At 32.6% G+C, this 27,669-nt stretch overlaps 1 protein-coding gene across 1 annotated transcript; it reads right to left on the bottom strand.

Annotated features, from left to right (window-relative positions):
• Positions 1–70: 70 nt before the first annotated feature.
• LOC139870140 (uncharacterized mitochondrial protein AtMg00810-like) lies at positions 71–26,276 on the bottom strand. Its single transcript, XM_071857986.1, has 3 exons — positions 25,819–26,276; positions 25,638–25,735; positions 71–90 (listed from the first exon to the last, which is right to left on the bottom strand). Exons 1-3 carry the CDS (start codon positions 26,274–26,276, stop codon positions 71–73), a joined length of 576 nt encoding a protein of 191 aa, XP_071714087.1.
• Positions 26,277–27,669: the final 1,393 nt, after the last annotated feature.

Below are 27,669 nucleotides of genomic sequence, written 5' to 3'. Positions count from 1 at the left end.
CTAATTTAACGACAATCAAGAAATCACCTCGACACCAAACATCAAAATAACCCGAAGCACCAATCTAATTTCACAAATCACAACAAAAACCTGAAAAAACAGTAATCATGAACCTCAAAAAATACTAATATACATTGTTCCATTTTTATTTTAAGTGAAATGAAAAATAAAATAAAATGAGAAATTTTAGGAGAGTATATAACCATACTTTTCACACGAAAATTTTAGGGATTTATCTTTAAAACTAGTGAAATGACTTGTAAAATCACGGATTTCGACTAAAAAAGATCTCGTTGTTTTACAAATATATTTATGTAATTAACTTGGTCAGAATAAATAAACTACATTTATTCTCCCACCACTTTCTTCCAATTTTCATCACAATTACTATTTTTCTTGTCATAAAAAGTCTACATAAACCATTCATTGAGACATGTATTTCGCATACATATGTAACGTGATTAATTCCGTAAAAAGAAGTCATATTTGAATACTAATAATAATGTAATAATAATTATTATAATAATTATAATGATAAATAATAATAATAAAGTTTGCTTAAAATTGAATAATTATATTTTTAATAATAATTATTTAGAATTACTATATGAAGGTTGTACAATATGCTTCAAAATTTATACATGTAATCATGGAGTGTTTTGTAAAAGATTGCACAATTTGTTTTAAAGTTTGTACATATGACCATGAGGGTATTTTATCATTAAGTTGTACATAATGCTTCAAATATTATACATATGATCATAGGAGTGTTTTGCCATAAGTTTGTACATAATGCTTCAATTATTGTACATATGGTTATAAGGGTGTTTTATCATAAGGTTGTACATAATGTTTCATATATTATACAATTAACGTGTTAATATGTTTATTAAATACAAATAATTATTTGAGTTACATAATCATTGGGCTGAGAATTTTTCTTTTTATTTTTGAATTTTTAAAAACTTGGATGGTTATTATTCATGACATCATAAAAATTTATTAAATACTATAGATATCTCTAAATTTTTTTATTATTTCATACCAATATTATTTTTGTTATACGCAATATAAAATTATAAAAACTATTAGGTCATTTTTCCCTACTTTATCCTCTTTTAAAAAAATAATAATATAATATGTATAAAACCAACAATAAATACTGATTATATTATAGAAATATTTATTTTGTTTAAATCATTTCTTTTCTTATAATCTTATTTCAACTCGAGAATTAACGTCTCTTGTTTTTATTTTATATTACATTTATTTTCATCATTTTTCCATCTTTTATCTTTCAAATCTCGTTCTTTTCCATTTCATAAAACATTTTTGATGTTTTTGTAAAATAATAGAAACCCCGTAGATTGTATTGTATTATTCATCAACTATATATAGACTATACAATTACACATTCTAACCCTAATGGACCGAGTCCATCTATACATTTGTATTGGGTCGGTCCTAATATTCTAATACTCCCCCGCAGTTTGAGCGGGAGGAAATTACAAAAGCTCAAACTGGAGCATAAATACATAAATTCATGATATAAATATAAACATTATGAACATAACAAACTAAAAATACGGCCAAAGTCTTCATGTTAGAGCTTGTAGTCTTGACTTTGTGGCTTGATTCTTATTATTATTATTTTTTTTTTCCGTATAAGAGATTAAGAGAAAAGATAGTCTATTTTTGGAAAAGAAATTAAGAAGAATTAGGAAAAGGAATATAAATAGGAAACATATAAATTAGAAAAGGAAAAGGAAAGATTGAAGTAGAGTAAAAGAAAATTTTTGGAAGATACGTTTTGATATATATTTTTTTTAATATGGAATGTTTAAGAAAGGAAAAAATAAGAGGAATCATAAGGAAATAAGTAGAGATACGGTTACTTTATTTATATATATATATATATATTTTTTTTTAAAAGGCTAACAATAGATGAGTTTACGATGCTTTGTTGAATCTCGACCAAAACATCAACAATAAAAGAAAAACAAAGACGGTGAAAAGAAAAATCATACCGACCGTAGTTACTGTGACGACTCGGAAATTTCTGACCAAATTTAAACTTTTTCTTTAAATGATTTAATGTTTTCGACACGATAAGCAAAGTCTGTAATGTTGAGTCTCAAAGTTTTGGAACTATATTCATGTAATCAATTATTCTTTGACTGTTCTCGATGATTCATGAACAATATATATATAACTTAATGTGCATATATATATATATATATATATATATATATATATATATATATATATATATATATATATATATATATATATATATATATATATATATATATATATATATATATATATATATATATGATTTCAAGTTATTTAGTAAACGATAGTAACATTCGATTATTGATTCGATTGATATTTAGATAAGTTAACTAAAACGTTTAAGATGAACCAGTAAAACACTAATTTGCTACAGTATTTTCGAATTGCTATAGTACCCGAAAAGCTACAGTGTTTTCGAAAATCACTATTTGCTACAGGAAAAAAAAACTTTGCTGCAGTAAAACACTATTTCAAAATGAAAATGTATATATGTATATGTATATGTATATACTACGAGACGATGATTTATAGAAGGAAATAACCAAAACACTTAATTGATTAAAGCTACACTTCGAGTGACATAGTTTATCAATGATTAAGTTTAATTTTTGATAAAAGTACACGTCGCGTAACGAAAAGTACTAGTTTTCTAAGCGTACGAAAATGCATTCGAGAAACCGAAACCGGCACATAAGTCAAGTGACAACGTACGAGTCAACGGACCAAAAATTATAAATCAACTATGCACGTGAATTTAATATAATATATAATTAATTATATAAATTAAATATATTATTATTAAATTATGTCGACAAACAAAAAGTTAAAACAATGTGAGCTGTAAATCCTCCCCATGCGATCGCATGGGAAAGGTGCTAGAAGGCCATGCGATCGCTGAAATGTCCCGTTCATATTGATTATAAACATTCCATATTAATTGATTTCGTCGCGAGGTTTTGACCTCTATATGAGACGTTTTTCAAAGACTGCATTCATTTTTAAAACAACCATAATCTTTATTTTATCGATAAAGGTTTAAAAGCATTACGTAGATTATCAAATAATGATAATCTAAAATATACCGTTTACACACGACCATTACATAATGGTTTACAATAAGAATATATTACATCAAAAATAAGTTTCTTGAATGCAGTTTTTACATAATATCATACAAGCATGGACTCCAAATCTTGTCCTTATTTTAGTATGCAACAGCAGAAGCTCTTAGTATTCACCTGAGAATAAACATGCTTTAAACGTCAACAAAAATGTTGGTGAGTTATAGGTTTAACCTATATATATCAAATCGTAACAATAGACCACAATATTTCATATTTCAATACACATCCCATACATAGAGATAAAAATCATTCATATGGTGAACACATGGTAACCGACATTAACAAGATGCATATATAAGAATATCCCCATCATTCCGGGACACCCTTCGGATATGATATAAATTTCGAAGTACTAAAGCATCCGGTACTTTGAATGGGGTTTGTTAGGCCCAATAGATCTATCTTTAGGATTCGCGTCAATTAGGGTGTCTGTTCCCTAATTCTTAGATTACCAGACTTAATAAAAAGGGGCATATTCGATTTCGATAATTCAACCATAGAATGTAGTCTCACGTACTTGTGTCTATTTTGTAAATCATTTATAAAACCTGCATGTATTCTCATCCCAAAAATATTAGATTTTAAAAGTGGGACTATAACTCACTTTCACATATTTTTACTTTGTCGGGAAGTAAGACTTGGCCACTGGTCGATTCACGAACCTATACAAATATGTACATATATATCAAAGTATGATCAAAATATAATTACAACCATTTTTATTATATTTTAAAGATTTGAGTGTATTAAGCCAGCTGTCTTCGTTAGTAACCTACAACTAGTTGTCCACAGTTAGATGTACAGAAATAAATTTATATATATTATCTTGAATCAATCCACGATCCAGTGTATACATGTCTCAGGCTAGATCACAACTCAAAGTATATATATTTTTGGAATCAACCTCAACCCTGTATAGCTAACTCCAACATTACTGCATATAGAGTGTCTATGGTTGTTCCAAATAATATATATACATGGGTCGATATGATATGTCAAAACATTTGCATACGTGTCTATGGTATCCCAAGATTACATAATATATTAGAATACATGTATAATACAATATAAGTTAGCTAGGATATGATTTGTATAGATTTGTTAAACATTTCCCGTAGCTAAAATAATCAAAAAATATCAAATCTTGTTTTACCCATAACTTCTTCATTTTAAATCCGTTTTGAGTGAATCTAATTGCTATGGTTTCATATTGAACTTAAGTTTATGAATCTATACAGAAAATGTATAAGTTTATAGTCGAAATTACAGGTTACAAGTCATTTTTGTAAAGATAGTCATTTCAGTCGAAAGAACGACGTCTAGATGACCATTTTGGAAAACATACTTCCACTTTGAGTTTAACCATGATTTTTGGATATAGTTTCATGTTCATAAGAAAAATCATTTTCCCAGAAGAACAACTTTTAAATCAAAGTTTATCATAGTTTTTAATTAACTAACCCAAAACAGACCGCGGTGTTACTACAAGGGCGTATATCCGGTTTTACGGTGTTTTTCGTGTTTTTCGGTTTTAAATCATTAAGTTAGCATATCATATATATATAGAACATGTGTTTAGTTGATTTTAAAAGTCAAGTTAGAAGGATTAACTTTTGTTTGCGAACAAGTTTAGAATTAACTAAACTATGTTCTAGTGATTACAAGTTTAAACCTTCGAATAAGATAGCTTTATATGTATGAATCGAATGATGTTATGAATATCATTACTACCTCAAGTTTTCTGGATAAAGCTACTGGAAATGATAAAAACAGATCTAGCTTCAAAGGATCCTTGGATGGCTTGAAAGTTCTTGAAGCAGAATCATGACAAGAAAACAAGTTCAAGTAAGATTTTCACTCGAAATAAGATTGTTATAGTTGTAGAAATTGAATCAAAGTTTGAATATGAATATTACCTTGAATTAGAAAGATAACCTACTGTAAATAATAAAGGTTCCTTGATCTTAGATGATTACTTGGAATGGATTAGAAAGCTTGGAAGTAGACTAGCAAACTTGGAAGTATTCTTGATTTTTTATGAAACTATACTTATGGAATTTATGAAGAACACTTAGAACTTGAAGATGGAACTTGAGAGAGACCAATTAGATGAAGAAAATTGAAGAATGAAAGTGTTTGTAGGTATTTTTGGTCGTTGGTATATGGATTAGATATAAAGGATATGTAATTTTGTTTTCATGTAAATAAGTCATGAATGATTACTAATATTTTTGTAATTTTATGAGATATTTCATGCTAGTTGCCAAATGATGGTTCCCACATGTGTTAGGTGACTCACATTGTGACGATCCGGAAATTTCCGACCAAATTTAAACTTTATCTTTATATTATTCCGACACGATAAACAAAGTTTGTTAAGTTAAATCTCAAGAATTTTAAATTGTGTTCATACATTCATTATAACCTCGACCAAATTCCGACGATTCACGAACCGTTATATATAAATAAATATGTATATATATGTATATGTATATATATATATATATATATATATATATATATATATATATTATAACTTAAAAATATTAATAAAGTATTAAACGTATAATACTTTACATGAACGTATTTGTTTCAATATGTTTATCGATGGAATTAGAAGATAATATCAAATGATTGATTTATCAGATACATTGTGATATGATTACGGGTCTATGTTATAAGGTCCACTGTGATTTAAGAAATCTATTTTTTTTTTGACGACATTCGGAAAATGGTAAAGTGATTTATAAGTAAGAACGTGGAGTGTAAATAACTTAGATGTTGGATATCGACAAGTTAAGTAACTCGACATTTTTCATTAAGATTATTTCATACGTTTATTTAACCTTTGAACTTTATCGCATGCTTCACCAACAGACTGTAATTTAAAAACTTGAAACCTATTATGAAAATATATGATTTTACTTTTCTAAAATGTTTTATGAAATAACGATTTCCATTATTTTAACCTTTGAACAAAATGCTTCTTAAATATATTTAGTTTTGGAAAACAAAATTATCATATTTATTTGATTTAGTTTCAAACGTACAAAAACATTTTCAGTTTAAAAAGAACTTTATTATTAAAACGTATATAACTTTTATAAATATTTAGAACCACTTTTAACAACTCATTACTTAACCAGTATGATAAAGATAACGATATTTATATTTTATTTTATTAAATGTATATAACGATTTAAATTAATATTATATATATTTATACGCGTATTATACGTACATAGTTTTATACTTTTACTATACTTAAACTTTACCTTTACTTTACCTTAACTTTAATAATTCATACTTTAATAATTCACTTTAATAATTCATACTTTAATAATTCACTTTAATAATTCATTCTTTAATAATTCACTTTAATAATTCACTTTAATAATTCATACTTTAATAATTCACTTTAATAATTCATACTTTAATAATTCACTTTAATAATTCATACTTTAATAATTCACTTTAATAATTCATACTTTAATAATTCACTTTAATAATTCATACTTTAATAATCCACTTTAATAATTCATACTTTAATAATTCACTTTAATAATTCATACTTTAATAATTCACTTTAATAATTCATACTTTAATAATTCACTTTAATAATTCACACTTTAATAATTCACTTTAATAATTCATACTTTAATAATTCACTTTAATAATTCAAAAATCTATTATAAATAGAATTCAATAGGTTTCATTATTTGATAGAAACTTGAAAATATTTTCTCTAAACTCTCTCAATCGATTTACATATATATATTTACTCCGTATTATTTCAAGATATTATCAGTATACATAAAATATTACGACGGAGTGCTGTCCGAGTGATTTTGAAATTGTTTTTCGAGCGGGATAGAGCTAAGTAAATTATGGGTTAAAGCTATGGAGGTTATGGGTATGGTTCGGGAGTATTGCTCGTGAGTCAAACTAGTGTTTATCATCTCCGTTGCGTCTACGTACTTTTCCTGCAATATTGAATCTCAATATTGATACGTTCGTGAATCCAAGGCCAACATTGCACTTGTTCAATGACGTCATATGTATTTTTACTACAAAATACAGTATTGTGAGTTTCATTACTCCCTTTTTATATATATTTTTGGGCTGAGAATACATGCGCTGTTTTATAAATGTTTTACGAAATAGGCACAAGTACTAAAACTAATTCTATGTGGGTTTAAACTAGAAATATACCCTTAGCTTGGTAACATTAAACTACTTGTCTATGTACGGTAGGCGCGAATCCTAAAGATAGATCTATTGGGCCTGACAAACCCCATCCTGACTATGGGATGCTTTAGTACTTCAAGGTTATTTTAAACACACCTGATCTGGTGTACTTCAGAGGGTAAAACATGAACGTTAAGGCTTGTTACCGGGTGCCTACAACTTATAGAATACTTTTATACACTTGCGAGTGTACATATATTTATAAACGGAAATCTTGTGGTCTATTAATATATTGAAATGATTGTTATGATAAACCTATGAACTCACCAACCTTTTGGTTGACACTTTAAAGCATGTTTATTCCCAGGTATTAAAGAAATCTTCCGCTGTGCATTAGCTCATTTTAAAGATATTACTTGGAGTCATTCATGGCATATTTTGAAAGACGTTGCATTCAAGTCATTGAGTTCATCAAGATTATTATTAAGTCAATTATAGTTGGATGTATTATGAAATGGTGTGCATAACGTCAATTTTCATTGTAAAGAAAGTTTGTATTTTAAAAACGAATGCAATGTTTGTAAAATGTATCATATAGAGGTCAAATACCTTGCGATGTAATCAACTATTGTGAATCGTTTATAATGTATATGAACGGGTCCTTTCACACATGGACTGCTAAGAGCTGATCATTGGAGTGTATATACCAATAGTACATACATCTAAAAGCTGTGTATTGTACGAGTATGAATACGGGTGCATACGAGTAGATTTGTTGATGAAACTGAACGAGGATGTAATTGTAACCATTTTTGTTAAGTAGAAGTACTATGATATGTGTCTTGAAGTCTTTCAAAAGTGTATGAATACATATTAAAACACTACATGTATATACATTTTAACTGAGTCGTTAAGTCATCGTTAGTCGTTACATGTAAATGTTGATTTGAAACCTTTAAGTTAACGATCTTGTTAAATGTTGTTAACCCAATGTTTATTATATCTAATGAGATGTTAAATTATTATATTATCATGATATTATGATATATTAATATATCTTAATATGATATATATACATTTAAATGTCGTTACAACGATAATCGTTACATATAAGTCTCGTTTCGTAATTCTTGAGTTAGTAGTCTTGTTTTTACATATGTAGTTCATTGTTAACACACTTAATGATATATTTAAATATCATTTTATCATGTTAAATATAGTGTATCAATATCTTAATATGATACATATGTATTTAGTAGACGTTATCATAACGATAATCGTTATATATATCATTTCGAGTTTCTTAACTTAGTAATCTCATTTCTTATGTATATCACACATTTTTAATATACTTAGTGAGATACTTACTCATCATGATCTTATGTCAACCATATATATATATATATGTCTATATATATACCACAACATGTAGTTTTTACAATTTTGTAACGTTCGTGAATCGCCGGTCAACTTGGGTGATCAATTGTCTATATGAAAATTATTTCATTTAATCAAGTCTTAACAAGTTTGATTGCTTAACATGTTAGAAACATTTAATCATGTAGATAACAATTTCATTTAATATATATAAACATGGAAAAGTTCGGGTCACTACAATCGCATGGCAGTCTGGTACTGGAAATGTCCTATAAATTCAATCGATTTCAGTTTGTGAGAAGCATACATCCTTCTATCTATCTCTCTGTAAACATATATAATTATATATATTATAATTAAAATTATTATATGATTATTATTATAAAGATTATTATTATTATTAATCTTAGTATTATTATTAAATTGTATTATTATTATTAGTATATTACATAAAATACTACGACGAGGTCTTGATTGAGTTATTTCAAAACGGGTTTTATGAGCGGGATAGAGCTAAGGAAATTATGGGTTATAGCTATGAAGGTTATGGGTATGGTTCGTGGGGTTTGCTCGTGAATCAAACTAGTGTTTATCATCCCCGTTGCGTCTACGTGCTTTCCTGCAATATTGAATCACAATATTGATACGTTGAGATCTACAGTTATTTGGTATTCCGAGTTTCGGTCACATTTCGGTGAACGACTTTATGTGCTGCTAAGGTGAGTTTCATTTGCTCCCTTTTTAATTGCTTTTGCAATCTATATTTTTGGGCTGAGAATACATGCACTTTATTTTAAACACAATGGATACAAGTACATACTAAATTCTACACTGAGTTTGAACCGAAAATCCCTTAGCTTTGGTAACTAGTAACTACCAGTTATAAGAACTGGTGGGCGCGAGTAGTAGTATATGGATCCATAGGGCTTGATATCCCCGTCCGAGCTAGAGCGCTAGCCTTTTAACGGACGTATGCTATTTGAGAAGCGTACACGTTGATTTGCGTGTATTATTAAGATGATTATACAAAGGGTACAAATTATATATACGTTAAGTTTAGTTACCAGGGTGCTCAATCTTGTAGAATATTTTGATAAACGTTAAGTTTAGTTAACGCATAAAGGGAAGAAATTTGAATGGAATGATGAATAAGAGAAAGCGTTTCAGTTATTGAAGAAAAAGCTAACTACGGCACCTATATTGTCATTGCCTGAAGGGAATGATGATTTTGTGATTTATTGTGACGCATCAAAGCAAGGTCTCGGTTGTGTATTAATGCAACGAACGAAGGTGATTGCTTATGCGTCTAGACAATTGAAGATTCACGAACAAAATTATACGACGCATGATTTGGAATTAGGCGCGGTTGTTTTTGCATTAAAGACTTGGAGGCACTACTTATATGGGGTCAAAAGTATTATATATACCGACCACAAAAGTCTTCAACACATATTTAATCAGAAACAACTGAATATGAGGCAGCGTAGGTGGATTGAATTATTGAATGATTACGACTTTGAGATTCGTTACCACCCGGGGAAGGCAAATGTGGTAGCCGATGCCTTGAGCAGGAAGGACAGAGAACCCATTCGAGTAAAATCTATGAATATAATGATTCATAATAACCTTACTACTCAAATAAAGGAGGCGCAACAAGGAGTTTTAAAAGAGGGAAATTTAAAGGATGAAATACCCAAAGGATCGGAGAAGCATCTTAATATTCGGGAAGACGGAACCCGGTATAGGGCTGAAAGGATTTGGGTACCAAAATTTGGAGATATGAGAGAAATGGTACTTAGAGAAGCTCATAAAACCAGATACTCAATACATCCTGGAACGGGGAAGATGTACAAGGATCTCAAGAAACATTTTTGGTGGCCGGGTATGAAAGCCGATGTTGCTAAATACTTGGGAGAATGTTTGACGTGTTCTAAGGTCAAAGCTGAGCATCAGAAACCATCAGGTCTACTTCAACAACCCGAAATCCCGGAATGGAAATGGGAAAACATTACCATGGATTTCATCACTAAATTGCCAAGGACTGCAAGTGGTTTTGATACTATTTGGGTAATAGTTGATCGTCTCACCAAATCAGCACACTTCCTGCCAATAAGAGAAGATGACAAGATGGAGAAGTTAGCACGACTGTATTTGAAGAAAGTCGTCTCCAGACATGGAATACCAATCTCTATTATCTCTGATAGGGATGGCAGATTTATTTCAAGATTCTGGCAGACATTACAGCAAGCATTAGGAACTCGTCTAGACATGAGTACTGCCTATCATCCACAAACTGATGGGCAGAGTGAAAGGACGATACAAATGCTTGAAGACATGCTACGAGCATGTGTTATTGATTTCGGAAACAGTTGGGATCGACATCTACCATTAGCAGAATTTTCCTACAACAACAGCTACCATTCAAGCATTGAGATGGCGCCGTTTGAAGCACTTTATGGTAGAAAGTGCAGGTCTCCGATTTGTTGGAGTGAAGTGGGGGATAGACAGATTACGGGTCCGGAGATTATACAAGAAACTACCGAGAAGATCATCCAAATTCAACAACGGTTGAAAACCGCCCAAAGTCGACAAAAGAGCTACGCTGACATTAAAAGAAAAGATATAGAATTTGAAATTGGAGAGATGGTCATGCTTAAAGTTGCACCTTGGAAAGGCGTTGTTCGATTTGTTAAACGAGGGAAATTAAATCCAAGGTATATTGGACCATTCAAGATTATTGATCGTGTCGGACCAGTAGCTTACCGACTTGAGTTACCTCAACAACTCGTGGCTGTACATAACACTTTCCACGTCTCGAATTTGAAGAAATGTTTTGCTAAAGAAGATCTCACTATTTCGTTAGATGAAATCCAAATCAACGAAAAACTTCAATTCATCGAAGAACCCGTCGAAATAATGGATCGTGAGGTTAAAAGACTTAAGCAAAACAAGATACCAATTGTTAAGGTTCGATGGAATGCTCGTAGAGGACCCGAGTTCACCTGGGAGCGTGAAGATCAGATGAAGAAGAAATACCCGCATCTCTTTCCAGAAGATTCGTCAACACCTTCAACAGCTTAAAATTTCGGGACGAAATTTATTTAACGGGTAGGTACTATAGTGACCCGAACTTTTCCATGTTTATATATATTAATTGAGATTGATATTTACATGATTAAATGTTTCCAACATATTAAGCAATCAAACTTGTTAAGACTTGGTTAATTGAAATAGGTTTCATATAGACAATTGACTACCCAAGTTGACCGGTGATTCACGAACGTTAAAACTTGTAAAAACTATATGATGACATATATATGGTTATATATATAGTTAACATAATATTATGATAAGTAAACATATCATTAAGTATATTAACAATGAACTACATATGTAAAAACAAGACTACTAACTTAATGATTTTGAAACGAGACATATATGTAACGATTATCGTTGTAACGACATTTAATGTATATATATCATATTAAGAGATATTCGTACATCATAATATCATGATAATATAATAATTTAAAATCTCTTTTGATATTATAAACATTGGGTTAACAACATTTAACAAGATCGTTAACCTAAAGGTTTCAAAACAACATTTACATGTAACGACTAACGATGACATAACGACTCAGTTAAAATGTATATACATGTAATGTTTTAATATGTATTCATACACTTTTGAAAGACTTCAAGACACTTATCAAAATACTTCTACTTAACAAAAATTCTTACAATTACATCCTCGTTCAGTTTCATCAACAATTCTACTCGTATGCACCCGTATTCGTACTCGTACAATACACAGCTTTTAGATGTATGTACTATTGGTATATACACTCCAATGATCAGCTCTTAGCAGCCCATGTGAGTCACCTAACACATGTGAGAACCATCATTTGGCAACTAGCATGAAATATCTCATAAAATTACAAAAATATGAGTAATCATTCATGACTTATTTACATGAAAACAAAATTACATATCCTTTATATCTAATCCATACACCAACGACCAAAAACACCTACAAACACTTTCATTCTTCAATTTTCTTCATCTAATTGATCTCTCTCAAGTTCTATCTTCAAGTTCTAAGTGTTCTTCATAAATTCCAAAAGTTCTAGTTTCATAAAATCAAGAATACTTTCAAATTTGCTAGCTCACTTCCAATCTTGTAAGGTGATCATCCAACCTCAAGAAATCTTTGTTTCTTACAGTAGGTTATCATTCTAATACAAGTTAATAATCATATTCAAACTTTGGTTCAATTTCTATAACTATAACAATCTTATTTCAAGTGATGATCTTACTTGAACTTGTTTTCGTGTCATGATTCTGCTTCAAGAACTTCGAGCCATCCAAGGATCCGTTGAAGCTAGATCCATTTTTCTCTTTTCCAGTAGGTTTATCCAAGGAACTTAAGGTAGTAATGATGTTCATAACATCATTCGATTCATACATATAAAGCTATCTTATTCGAAGGTTTAAACTTGTAATCACTAGAACATAGTTTAGTTAATTCTAAACTTGTTCGCAAACAAAAGTTAATCCTTCTAAATTGACTTTTAAAATCAACTAAACACATGTTCTATATCTATATGATATGCTAACTTAATGATTTAAAACCTGGAAACACGAAAAACACCGTAAAACCGGATTTACGCCGTCGTAGTAACACCGCGGGCTGTTTTGGGTTAGTTAATTAAAAACTATGATAAACTTTGATTTAAAAGTTGTTATTCTGAGAAAATGATTTTTATTATGAACATGAAACTATATCCAAAAATTATGGTTAAACTCAAAGTGGAAGTATGTTTTCTAAAATGGTCATCTAGACGTCGTTCTTTCGACTGAAATGACTACCTTTACAAAAACGACTTGTAACTTATTTTTCCGACTATAAACCTATACTTTTTCTATTTAGATACATAAAATAGAGTTCAATAAAAAACCATAGCAATTTGATTCACTCAAAACGGATTTAAAATGAAGAAGTTATGGGTAAAACAAGATTGGATAATTTTTCTCATTTTAGCTACGTGAAAATTGGTAACAAATCTATTCCAACCATAACTTAATCAACTTGTATTGTATATTATGTAATCTTGAGATACCATAGACACATATACAATGTTTCGACCTATCATGTCGACACATCTATATATATTTCGGAACAACCATAGACACTCTATATGTGAATGTTGGAGTTAGCTATACAGGGTTGAGGTTGATTCCAAAATATATATAGTTTGAGTTGTGATCAATACTGAGATACGTATACACTGGGTCGTGGATTGATTCAAGATAATATTTATCGATTTATTTCTGTACATCTAACTGTGGACAACTAGTTGTAGGTTACTAACAAGGACAGCTGACTTAATAACCTTAAAACATCAAAATATATTAAAAGTGTTGTAAATATATTTTGAACATACTTTGATATATATGTATATATTGTTATAGGTTCGTGAATCAACCAGTGGCCAAGTCTTACTTTCCGACGAAGTAAAAATCTGTGAAAGTGAGTTATAGTCCCACTTTTAAAATCTAATATTTTTGGGATGAGAATACATGCAGGTTTTATAAATGATTTACAAAATAGACACAAGTACATGAAACTACATTCTATGGTTGAATTATCGAAATCGAATATGCCCCTTTTTATTAAGTCTGGTAATCTAAGAATTAGGGAACAGACACCCTAATTGACGCGAATCCTAAAGATAGATCTATCGGGCCCAACAAGCCCCATCCAAAGTACCGGATGCTTTAGTACTTCGAAATTTATATCATATCCGAAGGGTGTCCCGGAATGATGGGGATATTCTTATATATGCATCTTGTTATTGTCGGTTACCAGGTGTTCACCATATGAATGATTTTTATCTCTATGTATGGGATGTGTATTGAAATATGAAATCTTGTGGTCTATTGTTACGATTTGATATATATAGGTTAAACCTATAACTCACCAACATTTTTGTTGACGTTTAAAGCATGTTTATTCTCAGGTGAATACTAAGAGCTTCCGCTATTGCATACTAAAATAAGGACAAGATTTGGAGTCCATGTTTGTATGATATTGTGTAAAAACTGCATTCAAGAAACTGATTTCGATGTAACATATTTGTATTGTAAACCATTATGTAATGGTCGTGTGTAAACAGGATATTTTAGATTATCATTATTTGATAATCTACGTAAAGCTTTTTAAACCTTTATTTATGAAATAAAGGTTATGGTTTGTTTTAAAAATGAATGCAGTCTTTGAAAAACGTCTCATATAGAGGTCAAAACCTCACAACGAAATCAATTAATATGGAACGTTTTTAATCAATAAGAACGGGACATTTCAGTTGGTATCCGAGCGTTGGTCTTAGAGAACCAGAAAATTTGCATTAGTGTGTCTTATCGAGTTTGTTAGGATGCATTAGTGATTCTGGACTTCGACCGTGTTTTCTTTAAAAATGAGTGCTTAACATTTTTGTTGGAAACTATATATTTTTAACATATGAATATTATGTGATATATTAATCTCTTAACGTGTTTGATATTATGTGATAGATGTCTACCTCTAGAACAAGTCCCATTGACTCACCTAATAATAATGAAGAGTCAAATGTAAATTGGAATGATTCGTGGACTGATTCACAAGTTCCCGAAGAGGAACCGGAAGAAGAGTCGGAACCGGAAGAAGAATCGGAACCGGAAGAAGAATCGGAACCGGAAGAAGAATCGGAACCGGTGGGGGAAATAATAAAACGGTTAAGTAAAAGAGAATCCTCAACCAACCGACCAAGGTTAATTATGGTCAATGGTGTTTCCGCCAAGGAAGCAAAATATTGGGAGGATTACCAATTCTCCGATGAATCGGATTCCGACGAGAATTCCAATGATGTTATAGAAATTACCCCAACTGAATTTAAAAAGGCAAAAGAAAATAATAAGGGAAAGGGCATAAAAATAGAGAAATCTAATTCCAACCCCGATGAACTTTATATGTATCGTCAACCCCCGAAGTCCTTAAGTTGTAACAATGACCCGGGAACCTCTAAACCACCAGGTTTTTCTAAACCAATGTGGACAACGACGGCTCGTATTAGGGGAACATCATATATCCCTAGAAACTTGGCAAAACGAACCAAAACCGAAGAAGAAGAAACGAGCGAGTCGGAATAAGATAGTTGTATTCGTGTGGTGTAATATATGTAATATAGTGTTCTTATGCTTTATGATATATGTAAAAATTGCTTGTATTAATAAGTATTTTTTTATGAATCTAACTCTTGTCTATTTTACAGTTTAAAAACACAAAATGGATAGACAACCCAATATTTTAAGAGACCTACCCGGAGACATGATTGATGAAATCTTGTCTAGAGTCGGCCAGAATTCCTCGGCACAACTATTTAAGGCGAGATCAGTTTGTAAGACATTCGAAGAACGTTCCAAGAATGTCTTGGTTTATAAGAGACTTTCGTTTGAAAGATGGGGGATAGCACATTGGGAAACCCATAAGTTACGATGTGTTTACTTTGACGCATATATTGCGGGGAACCCAAATGCTATTTTACGCAACGGGTTAAGAAATTATTTTGACTCAATATATCCGAATATTGGACTTCGTGATTTAGAAAAAGCGGCTAACATGCAACATAAAGAAGCATGTTATGCTTACGGATTAGTAATGTTCGCTTCTCACCAAAGTGAGAACAAGAACATCGGGCTACAACTATTAAACAAAACGTTTCCACAAGTGACGGAGTCGGTAATTGGGGTAAGAAATGAGGTTTTTAGATTGTTACGGGACTGTTGGACATTACGTAACCCTCGTCCTTTTGACGACGTTACAACACGCTGTCTTATCAACGGCCATAACGGTTATGTTCCACAAGACCAAGGATGGGAAGTAATCCTAGTAAAACCAGAATGCATGACTTGTTTCTGGACGTATGAATTACGTGTCTTTATTGCCTTTGCTGAACGACTTGTGTACTAGCTAGAATTATCTTCACAACTATCTTGTATCAAAGTTATTGTGTGCTATATTTCATGCTTTATGTAAAATAAGCGGTATTGTAAGTTTGTAAAATATTGTATAAAAGTTTGAACGCGAAATATTATTATAATCAGTTTTTCATATAGAATTGTAGTAGTTGAATTGTATATTAGCTACTAAGTATGAACTTAACGGGTAGGTACTACCAGAATTTAAACTTATAAAACGCTAATATGAAGAAAAAGCTTTTATAAATGAGTTCATATTATGCTACGAAATACTATTAACTACTCTTAATATTCTGTATGATTAACTTGTTCCATTTGACTATTTTGAAGGAAATGGCACCGACTACTCGACACACCGTGAATATGAATGAAGAGGAATTCCGTACTTTTCTAGCTTCAAACATAGCCGCAGTACAGGCTGCGCTACATACCAACAATAACCTTGGATCTAGCAGTACAGGAAATCGTGTAGGATGCACCTACAAATAATTCACTGCCTGCAAACCTTTGGAATTTGATGGAACCGAAGGACCGATCGGATTGAAACGGTGGAACGAGAAGGTCGAATCGGTGTTTGCCATAAGTAAGTGTACTGAAGAGGACAAAGTGAAGTACGCTACGCATACCTTCACAGGTTCTGCGTTAACATGGTGGAATACCTATCTAGAGCAAGTGGGACAAGACGATGCGTACGCACTACCGTGGTCAGCATTCAAGCACTTGATGAACGAGAAGTACCGTCCCAGAACCGAGGTCAATAAGCTCAAGACAGAACTTAGAGGGTTACGAACCCAAGGATTTGATATTACCACGTACGAAAGACGATTCACAGAATTGTGCCTATTGTGTCCGGGAGCATTCGAAGATGAGGAAGAGAAGATCGACGCATTTGTGAAAGGATTACCGGAAAGAATCCAAGAAGATATAAGTTCACACGAGCCCGCCTCTATACAACAGGCATGTAGAATGGCTCACAAACTAGTGAACCAGATTGAAGAAAGAATTAAAGAACAGACTGCTGAAGAGGCCAATGTGAAGCAAGTCAAAAGAAAGTGGGAGGATAACGGTGATAAGAATCACCAATACAACAACAGCAATTACAACAATAATCGCAACAATTATCCCAACAATCGCAACATCAATCGCAACTACAACAAACGGCCCAACAACAACAACAACAACAACAGCAACTACAACAATCATCCCAACAACAATAATAATCGCAACAACAACAACAATCAGAAGCAGCTATGCCAAAGGTGTGAAAAGTATCACTCGGGGTTCTGCACCAAATTTTGCAACAAGTGTAAAAGAAATGGTCATAGCGCGGTGAAGTGTGAGGTCTACGGACCAGGGGTTAATAGAACGAAAGGAACAAATGGTGTCGGAACGAGTAATGGCGGAGCAAGTAGTGTCGGAGCAAGTTATGCCAATGTAGTTTGTTATAAATGTGGAAAACCGGGCCACATTATTAGAAATTGCCCGAACCAGGAGAACACGAATGGACAAGGCCGCGGAAGAGTTTTCAATATTAATGCGGCAGAGGCACAGGAAGACCCGGAGCTTGTTACGGGTACGTTTCTTATTGACAATAAATCTGCTTACGTTTTATTTGATTTGGGTGCGGATAGAAGCTATATGAGTAGAGATTTTTGTGCTAAATTAAGTTGTCCATTGACGCCTTTGGATAGTAAATTTTTACTCGAATTAGCAAATGGTAAATTAATTTCAGCAGATAATATATGTCGGAATCGAGAAATTAAACTGGTTAGCGAAACATTTAAGATTGATTTGATACCAGTAGAGTTAGGGAGTTTTGATGTGATAATCGGTATGGACTGGTTGAAAGAAGTGAAAGCAGAGATCGTTTGTTATAAAAATGCAATTCGCATTATACGAGAAAAAGGAAAACCCTTAATGGTGTACGGAGAAAAGGGCAACACAAAGCTACATCTTATTAGTAATTTGAAGGCACAAAAACTAATAAGAAAAGGTTGCTATGCTGTTCTAGCACACGTCGAGAAATTACAAACTGAAGAAAAGAGCATCAATGATGTTCCCATTGCAAAAGAATTTCCCGATGTATTTTCGAAAGAATTACCGGGATTACCCCCACATCGATCCGTTGAATTTCAAATAGATCTTGTACCAGGAGCTGCACCAATAGCTCGTGCTCCTTACAGACTCGCACCCAGCGAAATGAAAGAACTGCAAAGCCAATTACAAGAACTTTTAGAGCGTGGTTTCATTCGACCAAGCACATCACCGTGGGGAGCTCCTGTTTTGTTTGTCAAGAAGAAAGATGGTACATTCAGGTTGTGTATCGACTACCGAGAGTTGAACAAACTTACCATCAAGAATCGCTACCCACTACCGAGAATCGACGACTTATTTGATCAACTACAAGGCTCGTCTGTTTATTCAAAGATTGACTTACGTTCCGGGTATCATCAAATGCGGGTGAAAGAAGATGATATTCCAAAGACTGCTTTCAGAACACGTTACGGTCATTACGAGTTTATGGTCATGCCGTTTGGTTTAACTAATGCACCAGCTGTGTTCATGGACCTTATAAACCGAGTGTGTGGACCATACCTTGACCAGTTTGTCATTGTATTCATTGATGACATACTTATTTACTCAAAGAATGACCAAGAACACGATGAACATTTGAGAAAGGTGTTAGAAGTATTGAGGAAGGAAGAATTGTACGCTAAGTTTTCAAAGTGTGCATTTTGGTTGGAAGAAGTTCAATTCCTCGGTCACATAGTGAACAAAGAAGGTATTAAGGTGGATCCAGCAAAGATAGAAACTGTTAAAAAGTGGGAAACCCCGAAAACTCCGAAACACATACGCCAGTTTTTAGGACTAGCTGGTTACTACAGAAGGTTCATCCAAGACTTTTCCAGAATAGCAAAACCCTTGACTGCATTAACGCATAAAGGGAAGAAATTTGAATGGAATGATGAACAAGAGAAAGCGTTTCAGTTATTGAAGAAAAAGCTAACTACGGCACCTATATTGTCATTGCCTGAAGGGAATGATGATTTTGTGATTTATTGTGACGCATCAAAGCAAGGTCTCGGTTGTGTATTAATGCAACGAACGAAGGTGATTGCTTATGCGTCTAGACAATTGAAGATTCACGAACAAAATTATACGACGCATGATTTGGAATTAGGCGCGGTTGTTTTTGCATTAAAGACTTGGAGGCACTACTTATATGGGGTCAAAAGTATTATATATACCGACCACAAAAGTCTTCAACACATATTTAATCAGAAACAACTGAATATGAGGCAGCGTAGGTGGATTGAATTATTGAATGATTACGACTTTGAGATTCGTTACCACCCGGGGAAGGCAAATGTGGTAGCCGATGCCTTGAGCAGGAAGGACAGAGAACCCATTCGAGTAAAATCTATGAATATAATGATTCATAATAACCTTACTACTTAAATAAAGGAGGCGCAACAAGGAGTTTTAAAAGAGGGAAATTTAAAGGATGAAATACCCAAAGGATCGGAGAAGCATCTTAATATTCGGGAAGACGGAACCTGGTATAGGGCTGAAAGGATTTGGGTACCAAAATTTGGAGATATGAGAGAAATGGTACTTAGAGAAGCTCATAAAACCAGATACTCAATACATCCTGGAACGGGGAAGATGTACAAGGATCTCAAGAAACATTTTTGGTGGCCGGGTATGAAAGCCGATGTTGCTAAATACGTGGGAGAATGTTTGACGTGTTCTAAGGTCAAAGCTGAGCATCAGAAACCATCAGGTCTACTTCAACAACCCGAAATCCCGGAATGGAAATGGGAAAACATTACCATGGATTTCATCACTAAATTGCCAAGGACTGCAAGTGGTTTTGATACTATTTGGGTAATAGTTGATCGTCTCACCAAATCAGCACACTTCCTGCCAATAAGAGAAGATGACAAGATGGAGAAGTTAGCACGACTGTATTTGAAGGAAGTCGTCTCCAGACATGGAATACCAATCTCTATTATCTCTGATAGGGATGGCAGATTTATTTCAAGATTCTGGCAGACATTACAGCAAGCATTAGGAACTCGTCTAGACATGAGTACTGCCTATCATCCACAAACTGATGGGCAGAGTGAAAGGACGATACAAATGCTTGAAGACATGCTACGAGCATGTGTTATTGATTTCGGAAACAGTTGGGATCGACATCTACCATTAGCAGAATTTTCCTACAACAACAGCTACCATTCAAGCATTGAGATGGCGCCGTTTGAAGCACTTTATGGTAGAAAGTGCAGGTCTCCGATTTGTTGGAGTGAAGTGGGGGATAGACAGATTACGGGTCCGGAGATTATACAAGAAACTACCGAGAAGATCATCCAAATTCAACAACGGTTGAAAACCGCCCAAAGTCGACAAAAGAGCTACGCTGACATTAAAAGAAAAGATATAGAATTTGAAATTGGAGAGATGGTCATGCTTAAAGTTGCACCTTGGAAAGGCGTTGTTCGATTTGGTAAACGAGGGAAATTAAATCCAAGATATATTGGACCATTCAAGATTATTGATCGTGTCGGACCAGTAGCTTACCGACTTGAGTTACCTCAACAACTCGTGGCTGTACATAACACTTTCCACGTCTCGAATTTGAAGAAATGTTTTGCTAAAGAAGATCTCACTATTCCGTTAGATGAAATCCAAATCAACGAAAAACTTCAATTCATCGGAGAACCCGTCGAAATAATGGATCGTGAGGTTAAAAGACTTAAGCAAAACAAGATACCAATTGTTAAGGTTCGATGGAATGCTCGTAGAGGACCCGAGTTCACCTGGGAGCGTGAAGATCAGATGAAGAAGAAATACCCGCATCTCTTTCCAGAAGATTCGTCAACACCTTCAACAGCTTAAAATTTCGGGACGAAATTTATTTAACGGGTAGGTACTGTAGTGACCCGAACTTTTCCATGTTTATATATATTAATTGAGATTGATATTTACATGATTAAATGTTTCCAACATATTAAGCAATCAAACTTGTTAAGACTTGGTTAATTGAAATAGGTTTCATATAGACAATTGACTACCCAAGTTGACCGGTGATTCACGAACGTTAAAACTTGTAAAAACTATATGATGACATATATATGGTTATATATATAGTTAACATGATATTATGATAAGTAAACATATCATTAAGTATATTAACAATGAACTACATATGTAAAAACAAGACTACTAACTTAATGATTTTGAAACGAGACATATATGTAACGATTATCGTTGTAACGACATTTAATGTATATATATCATATTAAGAGATATTCGTACATCATAATATCATGATAATATAATAATTTAAAATCTCTTTTGATATTATAAACATTGGGTTAACAACATTTAACAAGATCGTTAACCTAAAGGTTTCAAAACAACATTTACATGTAACGACTAACGATGACTTAACGACTCAGTTAAAATGTATATACATGTAGTGTTTTAATATGTATTCATACACTTTTGAAAGACTTCAAGACACTTATCAAAATACTTCTACTTAACAAAAATTCTTACAATTACATCCTCGTTCAGTTTCATCAACAATTCTACTCGTATGCACCCGTATTCGTACTCGTACAATACACAGCTTTTAGATGTATGTACTATTGGTATATACACTCCAATGATCAGCTCTTAGCAGCCCATGTGAGTCACCTAACACATGTGGGAACCATCATTTGGCAACTAGCATGAAATATCTCATAAAATTACAAAAATATGAGTAATCATTCATGACTTATTTACATGAAAACAAAATTACATATCCTTTATATCTAATCCATACACCAACGACCAAAAACACCTACAAACACTTTCATTCTTCAATTTTCTTCATCTAATTGATCTCTCTCAAGTTCTATCTTCAAGTTCTAAGTGTTCTTCATAAATTCCAAAAGTTCTAGTTTCATAAAATCAAGAATACTTTCAAGTTTGCTAGCTCACTTCCAATCTTGTAAGGTGATCATCCAACCTCAAGAAATCTTTGTTTCTTACAGTAGGTTATCATTCTAATACAAGTTAATAATCATATTCAAACTTTGGTTCAATTTCTATAACTATAACAATCTTATTTCAAGTGATGATCTTACTTGAACTTGTTTTCGTGTCATGATTCTGCTTCAAGAACTTCGAGCCATCCAAGGATCCGTTGAAGCTAGATCCATTTTTCTCTTTTCCAGTAGGTTTATCCAAGGAACTTAAGGTAGTAATGATGTTCATAACATCATTCGATTCATACATATAAAGCTATCTTATTCGAAGGTTTAAACTTGTAATCACTAGAACATAGTTTAGTTAATTCTAAACTTGTTCGCAAACAAAAGTTAATCCTTCTAACTTGACTTTTAAAATCAACTAAACACATGTTCTATATCTATATGATATGCTAACTTAATGATTTAAAACCTGGAAACACGAAAAACACCGTAAAACCGGATTTACGCCGTCGTAGTAACACCGCGGGCTGTTTTGGGTTAGTTAATTAAAAACTATGATAAACTTTGATTTAAAAGTTTTTATTCTGAGAAAATGATTTTTATTATGAACATGAAACTATATCCAAAAATTATGGTTAAACTCAAAGTGGAAGTATGTTTTCTAAAATGGTCATCTAGACGTCGTTCTTTCGACTGAAATGACTACCTTTACAAAAACGACTTGTAACTTATTTTTCCGACTATAAACCTATACTTTTTCTATTTAGATACATAAAATAGAGTTCAATATGAAACCATAGCAATTTGATTCACTCAAAACGGATTTAAAATGAAGAAGTTATGGGTAAAACAAGATTAGATAATTTTTCTCATTTTAGCTACGTGAAAATTGGTAACAAATCTATTCCAACCATAACTTAATCAACTTGTATTGTATATTATGTAATCTTGAGATACCATAGACACGTATACAATGTTTCGACCTATCATGTCGACACATCTATATATATTTCGGAACAACCATAGACACTCTATATGTGAATGTTGGAGTTAGCTATACAGGGTTGAGGTTGATTCCAAAATATATATAGTTTGAGTTGTGATCAATACTGAGATACATATACACTGGGTCGTGGATTGATTCAAGATAATATTTATCGATTTATTTCTGTACATCTAACTGTGGACAACTAGTTGTAGGTTACTAACAAGGACAGCTGACTTAATAACCTTAAAACATCAAAATATATTAAAAGTGTTGTAAATATATTTTGAACATACTTTGATATATATGTATATATTGTTATAGGTTCGTGAATCAACCAGTGGCCAAGTCTTACTTCCCGACGAAGTAAAAATCTGTGAAAGTGAGTTATAGTCCCACTTTTAAAATCTAATATTTTTGGGATGAGAATACATGCAGGTTTTATAAATGATTTACAAAATAGACACAAGTACGTGAAACTACATTCTATGGTTGAATTATCGAAATCGAATATGCCCCTTTTTATTAAGTCTGGTAATCTAAGAATTAGGGAACAGACACCCTAATTGACGCGAATCCTAAAGATAGATCTATCGGGCCCAACAAGCCCCATCCAAAGTACCGGATGCTTTAGTACTTCGAAATTTATATCATATCCGAAGGGTGTCCCGGAATGATGGGGATATTCTTATATATGCATCTTGTTATTGTCGGTTACCAGGTGTTCACCATATGAATGATTTTTATCTCTATGTATGGGATGTGTATTGAAATATGAAATCTTGTGGTCTATTGTTACGATTTGATATATATAGGTTAAACCTATAACTCACCAACATTTTTGTTGACGTTTAAAGCATGTTTATTCTCAGGTGAATACTAAGAGCTTCCGCTGTTGCATACTAAAATAAGGACAAGATTTGGAGTCCATGTTTGTATGATATTGTGTAAAAACTGCATTCAAGAAACTGATTTCGATGTAACATATTTGTATTGTAAACCATTATGTAATGGTCGTGTGTAAACAGGATATTTTAGATTATCATTATTTGATAATCTACGTAAAGCTTTTTAAACCTTTATTTATGAAATAAAGGTTATGGTTTGTTTTAAAAATGAATGCAGTCTTTGAAAAACGTCTCATATAGAGGTCAAAACCTCGCAACGAAATCAATTAATATGGAACGTTTTTAATCAATAAGAACGGGACATTTCATCTTACATGGCATATTTTTTAAGGAAACGTTGCATTCACCAAATCATCACCATGTATCTTATTTTGACTGCATTGTCAACGGAAGTACTATTGTAAACTATTATTTACGGTGATTGTCTATATGTAGAAATCATCAGATGTCGAAAACCTTTGATTTAAATATTCATTTATGGTGTGCCTTTTCAAAAGAATGCAATGTTTACAAAACGTATCATATAGAGGTCAAATACCTCGCAATGAAATCGATGAATGACGTGTTCGTCCATATGGATTTGGAGCGATCGTCACAGTTACCGATCAAAGGTTTTTTTTGTTTTTATTTTTGTTTAGAAAACTTGTTTAGAATAGGAAACATGATTGGAGATTAAAAAAAGGATGGTAGGAGATACGAATTTCTTTTTTTTTAAGTGAATTAAACGAAAAGAAAAAGAAAAATGTAGAAATAGATGAAGTAGTTGAAACACAAGTAACAAAGAGTTGTGGAACGACAACACTTCTGAAAAATCCCGATATCAACCGGAAGAATCGAAATAAGAAATAGTCACGAGAAGGAGGCTGCTTCTTTTTTTTTTAAATAATAATAAGAAAAGGGATAAAGAAGTTTAGAAAATAGATGATTCGCGGACGGGGAACGCGGAAAGAAAGTAAGAAAAGTGGCGGCATACCGGTACTCGGTGGCGGCAGACCAATTTTTGGTGGCGGCGGCAGACCGATTTTTGGTGGCGGCGGTAAAGAAAGAAAAGAAGAGATAGGACTGTAAGGCCTGATACCATGTAAAATGAATAAACCAAAGTGGCCTGGAACAATGGGGAATGAAGCTCACGAAGTAAGTTACGAATCCAACACGTTTCAGCAACGACATTTGCAACAGCTCGATATTCAGCTTCAGCACTGGATCGAGATATCGTAGCTTGGCGTTTAGAAGACCAAGAAAGAAGATTGTCACCAAGAAATACACAATAACCAGAGGTAGAGCGGCGTGTACCAGGGTAACCTCCCCAATCAGCATCAGAATAAGCTGTAAGCTTAGTAGTGGAAGAGGCAAACAGCTGAAGCCCATTATCAACAGATCCACGAAGATAACGTAAAACACGTTTGAGAGCAGTAAAATGAGGTTCTCGAGGATCGTGCATGTATAAGCACAACTGTTGAACATCATACGTAAGATCAGGACGTGTAAAAGTCAGGTATTGAAGTGCACCTGCAAGACTACGATATAATGTGGGATCTGTAACAGGAGGTCCATTAGGTCCAAGTTTAGACAGAGTATCAACGGGAGTAAGACATGGCTTACAATTAATCATATCAGCCCGTTCTAAAATGTCCAGAGCATATTTCTGTTGAGAGAGATATTGTAAACCCCTAAATAACACTGGATTTGTCTAATACCATTGACCAAACTAAAACTTAATTATTTTACTTAGTATATATCAAAATTAAGTAAAACCATGTTAAAAACTATTAGAATATTAGGACCGAGCCCATCTATACATTTGGGTTGGGTTGGTCCTAATATTCTAATAGTTTTTAACATGGTTTTACTTAATTTTGATATATACTAAGCAAAATAATTAAGTTTTAGTTTGGTCAATGGTATTAGACGAAGTGTAGTTAAATCCAGTGTTATTTAGGGGTTTACAATAATTTTGTTTTATATAAGTTGTTTTTAATTTTGGTTCAGGCAATATGTTATTTTTATTTTAAAAAGTCTTTATTTAAGAACTACGTTTAAACATTTTATATATACTTGTTATATTTTAATTCCTTATTATAACTCAAAATTATCATTAATAGACATTGATACTAAATTTATGTGTGTGTGTTAACATTCTTTTATTTTTAATTGTAAATTATGATTAATAAATTTCGTAAATCGATGGTTTTTATTTGGAGAAGAATCAAAAATTACCTGATAACATAAAATATTCCAATGTTTTTTTTATTAGTTTAAAGAAATAAAAATAAAACTAATGCTAACATGACATGATTAGTTTTACTGTCACTGCCAACATAGTACGATTTTAAGTTAGTCTTTCAATTTTAACTGGTGGTCGTAATGCTCAGTTATTCGACGATCTCCTTGTCGAAATTGGCAATCGTTCATTTAATTATCAGCCTGATACTTGCTCTTGTTCTTTGACCGCTGAGGGAGTGTATTCGGTAAATGATGCTAGAGTCGCTATTGATAGTATCTTACTGCCATATTCTAACACGAGCACGTTGTGGTTTAAGTTTATCCCAAGGAAAGTTAATATATCTTTGTGGCGTTTAAGATTGGATTCTATTCCAGTTCGTTGGAACCTTTATGCTAAAGGGATATAGATTGATTCGATTGTATGTCCGTTATGCAACAATGATATTGAGACCAATGACCACCTCTTCTTTGATTGTGTATTCGCAAAGGAGATTTGGCTTAAAATACGAGTTTGGCTCTATTGTAATTTACCTCCATGCACCTCATGGGATTAGTTTATTTCTTAGTTAGAAGGTATCCGATTTTGCAAAAGAATCAGATCATCGCAGTTGTTGTTACGCTTCTATGGGCTATTTAGTGGTACCGTAATGGAGTTGTTTTTAACAATTCCTTTTGTAGTAAAAGTAGTTTTTTGATGTAATTAGATTGTATTCGTTTGATTAAACATAGAAGTCATTTAATTTTAAATTGGAACTCATAGTTGTTTATGCCGTTGTAATTAT

Source organism: Rutidosis leptorrhynchoides, chromosome 10 (genome assembly GCF_046630445.1).
Source record: "Rutidosis leptorrhynchoides isolate AG116_Rl617_1_P2 chromosome 10, CSIRO_AGI_Rlap_v1, whole genome shotgun sequence".
Taxonomy (NCBI): domain Eukaryota; kingdom Viridiplantae; phylum Streptophyta; class Magnoliopsida; order Asterales; family Asteraceae; genus Rutidosis; species Rutidosis leptorrhynchoides.
This window is presented reverse-complemented; position numbering and strand designations above follow the sequence as displayed.

What these genes read in the sequence shown, in the direction of transcription:
- LOC139870140 (XM_071857986.1), bottom strand. Translation starts at nt 26,276, where the DNA reads ATGATTAATTGTAAGCCATGTCTTACTCCCGTTGATACTCTGTCTAAA. An exon ending in GCAAATGTCGTTGCTGAAAC is followed by an intron (nt 25,736 to 25,818) that starts GTGTTGGATTCG and finishes ACATGGTATCAG; the next exon opens with GCCTTACAGTCCTATCTCTT. An exon ending in TCTGCCGCCACCGAGTACCG is followed by an intron (nt 91 to 25,637) that starts GTATGCCGCCAC and finishes CTGTTTTTTCAG; the next exon opens with GTTTTTGTTGTGATTTGTGA.